Raw genomic sequence first — 12,412 nt, 5'->3', positions numbered from 1 at the left:
ATGTGGAAAATAAATAATTTTAAATCTGTGGCTGTTCACTTTTACAGGTGCAAGAAGGTAGTGCTAGGGGTCTAAAATTGGGTTTTTGGGGAGTCCAAAATAGCTAAAACACTGGGATATGAAGCTGAAATTAATAATTTTGTCTGCATTATGTGTAATTTTAAGTCAAAGGTATCCAAGATGTTCTGACATGGATATTAACTGAAGTTATTTTATTATAACTGCATTTATAACAATTTTCTCTGCAACGATGTTAGCCTTTTATAATGTATATGAACAGAACAGATTTTGCATGAAAATATTTATCAAGGATTTATTTATTACATGCAATTGTGGCTATAAAATGAAGGAAACACCTGTATTTACTAATTCCATCAGGTAATGTAATTAGCTTGATATTAGCTATGCGCTTTATGCAAAAATGAGTGTATTATGCCCCCAGAAAGTACAATGGTAAGGAAATAAGCAGTTTAATAAAAGTGAACAAAAAAGTTAAGTCAACTGAATTCATTCTTCTCCTAGAGCAGAGCTGGAAAAAGATTTTGTGGTAATTATGTTAAAATGTTACTCTTCCTTCTCTTCATTAGATGTAAAAGGTTACTCAAGTCATAGGTTCATAAATTAGTACTAGGCTAACTGCCCTTGTAAGCCATTTTAAGACTAGCCAATTATCCCTTGTGAGACTCGAACCCTGCACCTTGTGTTTGCAAGGCAAACACCTTAACCATTAGTCCACCACTCCTAATTTTATCAGTTCATAATGAACAGTGAAGGAGAAAGAAGGAACATCACTCATTTAAATCAAAGAACATTAAATATACCTGGAAGTGACCTCCAGAAAACCCAGACTCAATGTGCAGTGTACCACATTAGAGTGAAAAGGAGGTAGTGTGACAACTGTCAAGTGAGTATTGTCAAAAGCATATTAATGGGAAACTCAAACTTGGTAGCAATTGTTTTTTGGTCATGGTGATGATGGCTGGTGTATGTGGTGGGGGCTTCCGCACATCCCTGCATTCTCAGACCCCTTCAAACAAAACATATTAATTTAGAGATCATGCTATCTCAAAATAAAGGGAACAGTTAATGTCAGTGAAAAAATGCATATTCCTATTATCTCTAAGGTAGTGTGATCTCAAAGTTAGTATATGCAGTGAGGGTATGGTTAAGCACACCATATCCCTTATGAAAAGGCTGATATATACTGCTTGACAAAAATTCTGCCTTTTAAAGATGTTCAACATTTTTTTCCTACCTATTTTGGCCATTATGTATGACTTCATAAAATGTGGTAATGCAAATATATTTAGTTTATCTACCAGAGTACAAGATCCTGAAGTTATTAAAGTTCTGTTCAAGAAGGGTACTGTCAGCCCTTCTTGAACACAGCAGCAATATAATGACTGCTAAGAAATTTAAAGACAATGAAAAACACCTAAATTTATCACAGTGCTGAGTATAAGGTTCAAAAAATGCCGGACCATGGTAGAAGAAAAGGAACCTGGGACAATGTCACGACTTATGATTCATTATGACATGCACATAAACTTCAAGCCTTTCCTATAAAGGGCAACCTTAACTCAAATTTAAACATAAAACATTTAAGAAAATTAATAGCTGAATGCAGCAAATGCATCCATGCGGAGCTGATATACTGACAGAAAAGCACTAATATGGAATACATCTTTATGCTGTCATATGACAAGTTCTCAGCAACAGGCATCTACTGAACTGAATGTTTTGTGGGGGTCATTAACAACTTTACCTCAAATGCTTTCTGTTACAACACATATAAAGCCTGATTATGAAGGACTAAGGACTGCATGACCTTATAACGTCTTAAATGTATTATTCCAATGTATTGTTCTCTGTTAATCCAGACAACCAACACAAAAACCCAAATCTAATGCTGACTTCAATGGTAAAATGATTACTATAAGAAGCAATCGTCTATCAATCAGAATATCCACTCTGCCAAAACAATGGCATTTTTACCTTTCTTGGTTTCTCCCTGCGTAGTTTTGATCTGCTGTGCACATTCATTATTTACAGGGACACTTGACAACTCCTGTTTGACAACAGGAAGCTGCTGTGTAGACTGTAGTTGACAGGGCAAGTCTTCTGGATCAGATATTTTGCAGCTAGCCAAATTCTGCTCAGTTATCTGAATCTGCTTGTTTATGGACAAGTTCTCATCATCTGCTACTTTGTTAGCTTCACAGTTCGGGACCACAGAAGACAACGCTGGAGGTGATGCCTCAGGTTCTGGACTCTTCTCCTGTATTGGGCTACACAAAAAAAAATAATGTAGATAAAACCAAATATACAGGAAATATATTTCAAAGAAGCACATAACTTTCAAAAGGCACACTGCATTATTCTGAAGTTCTGCAACACAATTTAATTTTTAGGCAACATAGAAAGAAGTGATTAGTTTTCACAATGAATAATGCTTGTCTGATATATTCCAAATTCAGTTATCTGGAAGTAAATGCTTGTGGTGGACGATGTGGGGGTGAAACTGCTTGCACAATTTTACTATGTTCATTTTAAGACTTACTGCTGCAGTATTAACAAGGGGGGATACTAATACATTAAAACGCCGGAGTACAGACCTATTTATTTAGGGCACACAATTAAAAAAGCAGGTACAAATAAAGCACTATGGCTGGTTATAACCATCTCTATGGTCATTAAATCGGCACATTGGAAGAATGAATATACCTTGTAAAATCGCAATTACTTATAGGTTCATAGGTTTATACTAGGCTATCTGCCCTAAGGCATTTATAAGCCTAGCCCAAATTTTTGTGGCTTACGCCACCCCTTATATGAAAAAATACTGTGCCCATTAGTTTGTTGTGCCTCTGTCCAGCAGTGACACAGATATGATTCCCGGGGTAAACCTACGATCTCCCATCCACAGGTCTAGATTTCTCTTGAACAGAGTCAGCGAGGTGCTCTGCCTCACATGGACCGGGATTTTATTCCACAGCATAGGGAGTCTCTGAGTGATAAATCTATCCCTCCAGCACGTCCTATTTATAGCCGTGCTAAGGTTTAAGTCGCTTGCTCTAGTGGTTTTGGTGGATTTCGATTTTTTGAGGTGGAGCATGTCCATTAATTCCGGGTTGGACATGGCCTTGTATGTCAGGCACATGTCACCTCTGAGCAGACGGTATGCGACTGAATAGAGCTGGAGTTTCTTCAATCTGGCAGCATATGACAGATTTTGGAGTCCCTTTATCCTTTTGGTGAGGAACTTTTGGGGTCTCTCCAATTGCTGCAGATGTCGGGTGAGATACATCCCGAATGGGGCATTGTACTCGATCATTGGTCTGATAAGTGAAGAGTACAGTGGAACAATGACCTCACTAGATCTGGATGTGAATCCCTTCATGATCAGGTGGGCAATGTAGAAGGTCTTTCTAACCACTTTAGCAATGTGAGTGTCAAAAGAAAGGCCACTGTCAACCTGGGTCCCCAGATCCCTGATAACCTCTTCTGTGCTTAGTGGATTGCCACCTATATGGTAGCTTGGGGTTACCTTGTTTTTCCCGAAGGGTATGACTATACATTTTTGGCGTTTAACTTCAGGCCATGGCTCTGGCACCAGCTATCTGTTTCCGTGAGTCCCTTCTGAAGGATATCCATGTCCGATGCACTTTCCACTATGGCGCCCAGTTTGCAGTCGCCTGCAAAGTTTGTCAGCCAAAGTCCTCCCATGTTGGCCTGTACTTCTGAGAAGTAGATGCCAAACAATAGGGGCCAAGGACCGAGCCCTGTGGGACACCACTTGTGACCGGCTTGGAGTCTGACACAGCGCCAGCAACTCTAACCCTGTGGGTTCTGTCCTTAAGCCAGTTTGCAACCCATCTTGTGACATATGGGTTTACATTTAAGCTGGTAAGTTTTTCTACAATACCCGAGTGGGGTATTGTGTCGAAAGCCTTTGCAAGGTCAAGGTAGGCTGTATGGACTGCTTTTCCTCATCAATGGCCTTGGTGACTGTTTCAAGAAGTCGACCAAGTTCAAAAGGCATGATCTTCCCTTGACAAAGCCAAACTGGGTCGGGTCCAATGTCTGCAAGTCCCCTATATCTTTGTTTATGAGCTCCATTATGATCCTCTCCATAGCTTTGCAGACTAGACTTGTTAAGCTTATGGGCGGTAATTACCAGGGTCCGTGAGGCGCCTTTGTGGAGTGGGACCACAGTTGCCGTCACGCCACTCCTTGGGCACGATCCTGTGGTAAGGCTGAGATTAAACAGCTGCCTTATGTGCGGGTTTAATTCCTCATTTAGCTCGTAGCACACAGCCGGGGACACCATCCGTCCCATTGATGCTGTGTTTTTAGCTTTAGAGAGAGCAGCTTTCACCTGCGCATTTGAGATGTTCGGGAGGCTACACTCGGCTGGGATAGTTATCTCTCCTTTAGGGGGGCCGAAGGGGGTGAAGTTTGCACTGAACCTGTCTGCCAGTATGTTGGCAATGTCTGTGGGTTCAGTGATTTTTGTATCATTTTGGACTAATTCTGAGCATATCTGGGAGTTTCCACCCAGGTTCCTAACATAGCTGAAAAAGGCCTTATGATTTTCCTTTGAATCCATGGCAATTTTTCTCTCAAAATTGGCCTTAGTTGATTTTATGAGTGCTCGTATTTTTTACTAATAATGATCAGGGGTGACTTCCCTTTTATGGATTTTGTTCTATCATGTAATAGCTTTCTCCTCTTATTGTAAAGTTTGTTAATGGCTGGGGTCCACCAGACTGGACGCTTGCCCTTTGTGGAAAGAGTCTTGGTTTTATTTGGGATTGCCTGATCCATGCAGTCCTGGAGGTGTTCATAGAAGGCATTTGTAAGGGCTTCCGAGCTTGGGTTGTGGTTTCCTCTGGCTCAGGGGCCTTGAAGGATACCACACCAGTCTTGAGTAGTGTGAAGTTTGCTTTAGAGAAGTTCTTCACTATGGTCTTTTGTTTGGGGTGGGGCGGATGTGGATTTCCAGTGAGATTAGTTTATGATCAGATCTCACCAATGAGGGATATACTTCCGGTGTGGAGCATTTTGTCCCCATGTTTGTGACAATGAGATCTAGTATATTTTCTCCTCTTGTGGGAACAGTGACTAGCTGTTCCATGGCATTTGAATTTATGAACTCCAGGAACCATTGGGCTAGAAAGTTAGGGCTTGAGTAATGTTCCCAGTCTATATTCGGTAGTTGAAGTCCCCAATATGATGGTGTTTGGAGATACATTTATACCCTCCAGTGTCTTCAGGAAGGCTGTGTGGGGTTCCTGAGTTTGAGAGGGTGGCCTGTAGCATGCTACAATTTGTAGAGCAGTTTTGCCTATGGTTAGTTGCACCTGGATGGTTTCCGAAGCTTGGCCCGCTGCCACCAACCTGGAGGTGTGGGTATCCTTTATGAATATCGATACACCCTCCTTTTGTGGTGTGGTCCGGGTTTTGGGGCCGGAACGCATGATATGAGGTAAAACCTAATAGTGCCGGGGTGCTCTCAGGAGCCTTGAACCAGGTTTCAGTTACAGCACAGACATCGATGTTCTCCATACTGAGAAGGGCCTCGAGTGCGTGCATTTTGAGATTTAGACTTCTGGCATTGAGCAGCATTACCCTCAGTTTCTTCCCATTTTTGTTTTCTAGGGTGGTAGGTTTAGAATTTGAGCCTTGCCTAAAAAGGCACTATGGGGTGGCAAGAGCCTTAGCCAATCTCGGAATCCCAGGGGTGACAGGTGCAAGCCGGCCCTTGCGAAGCAGCGTGGCTTGTCAAGCATGTCATCCCAGGCAGACAGACACTGGATCCCCTTTGAATGACACCAGACATTAAGCCAATTGTTAAAGCTGATCATCTTGTCTCTATATTGTGGCATCATTCTTGGTGAAGGAAGGATACTGCTCAGGGTTAGGGTCATACCTGCCTGGGCTACATAATCAGAGAGCTCCTCTATGTCTCTTTTCATGTAGTCCAGGGAGGTACGCCTCAGGTCGCTCACACCAGCATGGACAATGACTGTGTCATATTTGTACTTGCCGTGGAGTGACCCGAGTGCTTTGTTATGTGGCGGATTCTAGCGCCCGATAGGCAGCTTACTGTGACCCTCTCCTTGTTCAGCCTGGTGAGTGGGACGCCAGTGTGTCTGACTATGGAGTCACCTATGACAAGTATGTTTGGTGTTGTATTTGGCCTTAAGGGCTGTGACTGCTTTGCACACTGCTTTTGTGGTTTATGTGTTGCTTGTGGGGTGTCTTGAGGTAGCAGTTGTTTGGGTGTCTGCTTTGGAGGCCTCTGCTGTTTAGGTAAATTTTACTCAGAGCCTCCGAGTATGTCTTTGTGTGTTTATGTGTTAGATTCAGTGGAGTGGTAGCATTATGTGAGGCTGGTTTTGTGGTGTGTGTAGTTGCCTTCTCCTCCTGTCTGGTCTTGCCAGTCCTGAGTTGAGAGAGCTCAGCCTCCAGTTTGGCTAAATAGCTGCATCTCTCACAAGTATTTGTGTTATGTGGGAGGAGGAGAGGGTTGTCTGTGTACATGAGGCAGTTATAACATTGCCTCAAGATTCCCAGATTCACCAGCTGGACCGGAGAGGAGATTGACAACTGACCTTTGGACATGCTAGAATAATATTGGGAAATCCTTAATTGAAAACAAGGGCCAGTGGGGAGTGAGGGTGTAGTGCTTTTAATTTTTAGTGCTGACTTATATAATTGCTTTAGTGAGCAAGTGCCAGGTAACTTGAGTGCAATGTGTTACAAGTAACTAAATGCAAAACGACAAACAGTAACTTTCTTTCAAGTGAAACAAGGAAATAAGTACAGTAAGCAATGCAGAAATCACTAGTGATCCACAGAAGCGCTGAGAAGTTGTGTATTAGGTGGAATTAGCTTCCAGGGAAATAACAAGCAAACAAACAACAAGCATATAAACAAAGCTAGATTCAGCAGGCCTGGATCTAGTCTATGCTAGAGCAAACAAGGTGAACCAATTTCAGTAAGATACAGTTCAAATATTTAGGCACTGTAAACCTTTAACCAGAAATTCCCAGCTCAGAAGGGCAGAGTCCAGCCTCTTCTCCCACAAGAGTGCAGACCACGAACCTTCTTAATGTAAAATAACTGGCCTGAAGCCCAAGCGCCTAAACCAGAACTAATACACTTGGACACTGGGCTCTCAATCAGCAGTTCCCAACTTAGGATGAACGCTACCTGTCCTGCCACCACAGTGCTTGCCACAAACCTTCCTAATGTAAAACAACTGGTCTGAAGCCCAAGTGCTTAATCCAAAAGACTTGAATGATAGCTACACTTTAATCAAGTTACAACCAAGCAGTAATAAATACCATTGAATACTTTAGAGAATGTCTGGATTAGTGCTCAAGTTACACAAACAAAGCTAGATCCAGCAGGCCCGAATCCAGTCTATGCCACAGCAAACAAGGCGCACCAAATTCAGTAAGAAACAGTTCAGATATGCATGCACTATAAGCCTTTAACCAGAAAGTCCCAGCTCAGAAGGGCAGAGTCCAGCCTCTCCTCCCACAAGAGTGCAGACCACGAACCCTCTTAATGTAAAATAACTGGCTTGAAAGCCCAAGTGCTTAAACCAGAATTAATACACTTTTAGAATAACAGACACTGAGCCCTCAATCAGCAGTTCTCAACCTAGAAGGATGTAAGCTACCTGTTCTGCCACAACAGTGCAGACCACAAACCCCCTAGTAATGTGTGTGTGGAAGGATGGAGGTCCAGGTAAAAGCCTTGCAAACACTTCAAAAATGCTACATTTCTCGCAGCTGTAGTGACGGATTTCCTCAGCATAAGAAGCAAAGGAGCTGACCCATTTGTCTGAAGTCCTTAGTTCTGTTAATATCTCAAAATGTCTACACAAATCCATTAACAATTTTGTACAGGGCAAACTCGGACTATCTTAGCCATGAAAAGAGGGATCGACCAGAGTATTATCATGTCTTTGCAGAGTATTGTACAAGATTCTCTAAATACTAAGGCCAGTAGATCTGAAAACATCCTGAATGGGTATGAGGTTGGCATAATGGCTAAGGTGTTTATCTTATAGACACTAGGTGCAGGTTTGATTCTCACATGGGATAATTGGCTAGGTTTAAAATGGAACACAAGGCCAGTTAGCCTAGTACTAATTTATGAACCTATAAGGTAAAACCTACTAAGAAAAGCATTTTCGAAAGAGAGTGGTATTGAGCTGGGTGGTTCAAGGATGACTGTTGGCTTCTCTATTCAAAGAGAAGGTCACAGAGGGCACTGGCTTCTTTAGGGACATCAGATACAGAAGCATTTAAAATTTGCTTGACTGCAAGGATAGATGGTAACGGAGACTGATGACCCTCCACCTCTGGGCCAGTAATCAAGGAGCCTCAATCTTCACACCACTGGCAGCAACCAGGGACATTCACATAGGATTAACAGGTACACACACAGTATCATCAGATGCAGCTCTCTGAATAAAACACAATTTTCTTTAAGAACGCACTGGGAACACAGTCAGTCCAGGGCTGATTTCTCCCTCTTTCGTGAGATCCCCAGTAAGAGTCTCCACTGCCACAGCTATAGAGTTGAGATCTCAGCTGAGTGTCCAAGCCAAGACCTCCAGCTCCCACTCTGTCCAGCCAGTGGCTTTGTGTCCCTGCCCAAGGAGCTAACACACTCTTGGAAGCTTGATTTAAACACAGACACACACAGGAAAGACTGGCACAGATTTACTAGCTATGCCTCTTTCTGCCCAGACTATAAGGTAGTTATGACTGCCACCAGACAGTCCTGCCAGCTACCTTAACACTCTTCCAAGGATACTCAATATACTGAGTGAAATTAACATTAATACAAATGGTAGTTTGACCAACAGCAATGCTATTAGGAGTGGCCCACACAGTGTCACCAAATAAGTATGCAAATACTCTCAAAACTTAAATATCTCTACAAAGATCAGCCACAATGAAAGGTCTAAATATATTTAATAATAATTAATAAAAGAACAAGAAGATGCTAAGTATATATTCACAGTGACAGCAAGAGTTTAAAATCAAAGGAAACACTTAAAATAATATTGAAGGACAGGCTCAGACAAAGAAAAACAAAACACTATCTAAACTAAGCTTCACTATATTCCTGACGGAATCTATGATAGTTACCTATTCCCTACTTACTTAGCAGAGCAAGGCAATGGTGTGGTGAATGGATGGTCCTTGTTGTCAAGGCCAAGACAAAACACAGAATGCTCAGTAATCTGGTCATCTGACTTCTAGTTCCCATGCAACCCCCATTGCTGGAAGTTGGCAGAATTTAGCACCTACCTGTAAAAATACACACACAAGGTCTTTTGCTCAGATCTGTGGCAGGTGCTAGAAGTCAAAATTTCATATCTCCTCACTTCCAGAGTAGTAATTAGTTCACCCCAAAGACAATACAGAAAACTTCCTAGTCCAGACTGTCTCTCTGGTTGCACTGAAACCTGTAAGATAGCATCTATATGGCCTAGCCCGTAAAGTGATTTAATTTCAGATGTATTTTAAAGTTTGCTGGACTGAGGTTAACCTTCCAGTTTCTTCTGTTAAAACATATACATTTAAACAATTACAATAGTGCAAGTACATTTCTGTTCTCTCCAGTAGGGCACACTGTGAATACATTTCAAACACAAGCACTTTACAAGTACATTTTCAACATATCTGTACAAATCAGTTTGACGTACATGACACAGTTCTAATACATTTGCAACAAAGCATCTTGTATAAATCAGTTTGATATTCAAAAATGACAAGTATTTACAAAATTCCAGCTAGCTGTGCTGGCAATACCTCCTATCGTCATAGAGGCACTGGTGATAAGCAGGCTGACACTGACAAAAGATGCACTCCGAAAAGTTAAAACAATTTGTTGTTACATAGGCTTGTCAAGTAAATGATGGCTTCCTGAAGAGAGACAGACACTGGATGTATGCTTCCAACTTAAGTTTCTGTTCCTTTAGTTTGGTTTTTCTACTACCGTCCACTAACAGTCTGCTATCTTTCCATGAAACTCATTTGGCCCATTTGTTCACTTTCAACTACTAAGTTGGGGCATGTGGTTGTTATGCTCCAACTCATCTCTGCTGACTCCAGTCTCCCTTCCAGGCATTCAGACTGTGCAATAACCACCACCATCTTCATGGTGACATGGGGCCCCTCCCTCAAGAAGTGTGTAGTGGGGCACAATAAGGCCACACACTGTCTCTAGAGTAACATGTCACCTCCTCTGTGGCCTTGCCCCTCCAGCCAGGTGTGTACTACAATGTGTTCACTGGCAGGGTCAAACCAAGGCAATTAGTATGCTTTTTTTGTTGTTGCTACATACTTCTTCATCCCTCAGAACCCAATGTGCACATCAAAGACCAAGTCGGATGCATCTGTCATCAGGTTAGGATTCCTCCTGGATTCACAAATGCCATCCCTGGGTTGGCTGTCATTTAAGCAGTCCACCATCTGAACTCTCAGTGGATGGGAGATGCCAGCAGCAGCATCTTCGCTTACGGGTAGAGATGTTGGACCCATGTGTTCCTTACAAACCAATAAATCACATGTGCCATCAAGCCACAAGAGCCTTGAAGATGGAGGCTGACACGCAACTTAGAGCCTTCAGAATGGTCTTTTCTCACAGATGTTGTCACTGCTTGTTTTGAAAAGGCATCAAGCATTAAAATTTTTCTGGTGTCTCCAAGACTGTTCTTAGGAAATTCTTTTTGTGTGTGGGGAAAAGACGGGATTTGAGCTCATGACAGCTTAACATTGCCAAATGGGAGCTGGCCTAGACTAAATAGTTTTCAACATGGGGCAAATGTGAATAGCCTTTAATTGGAGGTGGACAAACACTGGCACAAAGCATTTTATAAAAACCTTCCTGGCAGGTGGCACCCAGAAAGCAAGGATATGAAATTGGAGATTCTGTCCTCCAATGATAAATCTCACAAAAATGCACATGTTCTCTGCATGTGCTAATATACAGACATGCAAGTCTGTGTGCTCCGTGTGACCATGAAGGTATCAGGTAACAGCACAGAAAGGAGAAACTGAAGGGTGAACCGACTGATTTTCTTATCACCAAAAATCTGTTCAGCTTGGAGAGATCAAAAATGGGCCTATAAAAATCATCCTTCCTGAGGGTACAAGAACTAGAAGAGTAAAATTCTGTCTCCAATTCTAGTAATGGACCCCTTTCTAGTACTGCTCAGAGAGAATCTGATCTAGGATGGATCATGGTAAGACCATCTGATCATGTCTTGGTGTGGGAACCTATGAAGGTGAAAAAGGATTGGAATTAGATTTTTTTTTTAACTTGTGACAATGAATTCCTCACACGTCTGTAGTCTTCTCAAATCACTTGCTTCTGAAGTGGGAAAGGCATCATCCTAAAAGGCAAGGGGTGGAAGAGGCAAGGCAAGAGATAAAGTAGCGAAAACTAAGAGACATCCTTCCTCCTGGCTGGGAAGGGGACCATTTACCCTGCCTGCCTGCTTTCCTGTTTTCTCAAATGTTTTTTTCTGTTTCGAACTGTTCAGCTCAGAACTAGTTCCAATAAAATGGTCACAGTTTGGTCAGAGTTTCAACTGTACCAGAGTGCCAAGAAATTAACGAACTGCTCAGCAGTCTGCATGGTCCTAGTAATCACTCTCTTTTAACATATTAAACATGATTTTTTTTAAAAGTGACACGGGTAAATAGTAATTAAAAAGAAAAAACATAACATTTCCATTACTTTCATGTACATTATAAATGTTTTGTGTTTAACAACTTTCACTCACTCCAGCAGCACTTGGGTTGCTCAATTCCAGCCTTCTCTTAAATTTCACTGCTCCTCCTTAACATTACTCTGCATGCGAAGTTCGCACGAATTCCATTTCTTGTAATTTGCCCCTTTACTTTTCTAAGGATCCTACCTCTAAGCTCTTATCTTCTGTACAATATTCAGTACTTCAGTTATGGTTGATTTTGGTTTTGATTTCCATTCTCTAACAGTTACTAAGTTTAATGATATTGGGTACCAAAAAAGTAAGGCCTTACTATTTCTAGGCAATTCACGTCCTATAGCCTAGGCTCAAAATAATTATTCCTTTGTTACAATCATTTGCTACCCCCCCAACATTTCTGACAAAAATACTCTGAAGGTAATTTTTAAAATATACCAACTCACTATATTCCCAAAAAAATATTTCTGAAGTACCTTCATACCTATCATACTTTCAGCATTTGTTCTCTATCTGAGGAAAACGTCACTTGAAGTCTGCTTATGGTGTATAAAAATACCTATGTAAATACTTCCATGAAAAAGTATCAAACTTTCTGTACTTGCATACTCAGGAGCCATACAGATGCCCTTCCACTGTTCCCTTGTA

The 12,412-nt window shown here is 41.7% G+C and overlaps 1 protein-coding gene across 2 annotated transcripts in view; it reads right to left on the bottom strand.

Annotated features, from left to right (window-relative positions):
- BUB1 (BUB1 mitotic checkpoint serine/threonine kinase) overlaps positions 1-12,412 on the bottom strand; it is a 2,040,509-nt gene that overhangs the window by 745,040 nt on the left and 1,283,057 nt on the right. For both annotated transcript variants that reach the window (XM_044057238.1, XM_044057245.1), the window contains exon 14: positions 1,996-2,288. In XM_044057238.1, coding sequence (XP_043913173.1) covers positions 1,996-2,288 — 293 coding nt within the window. The remainder of the gene's footprint in view (positions 1-1,995; positions 2,289-12,412) is intronic.

The sequence above is a fragment of the Protopterus annectens genome, chromosome 1.part2 (genome assembly GCF_019279795.1).
Source record: "Protopterus annectens isolate FY-2018-M chromosome 1.part2, PAN1.0, whole genome shotgun sequence".
Classification (NCBI taxonomy): Eukaryota; Metazoa; Chordata; order Ceratodontiformes; family Protopteridae; genus Protopterus; species Protopterus annectens.
Note: the sequence above shows the minus strand (reverse complement) of the source record. Positions and strands in the feature narration are given on the sequence as shown.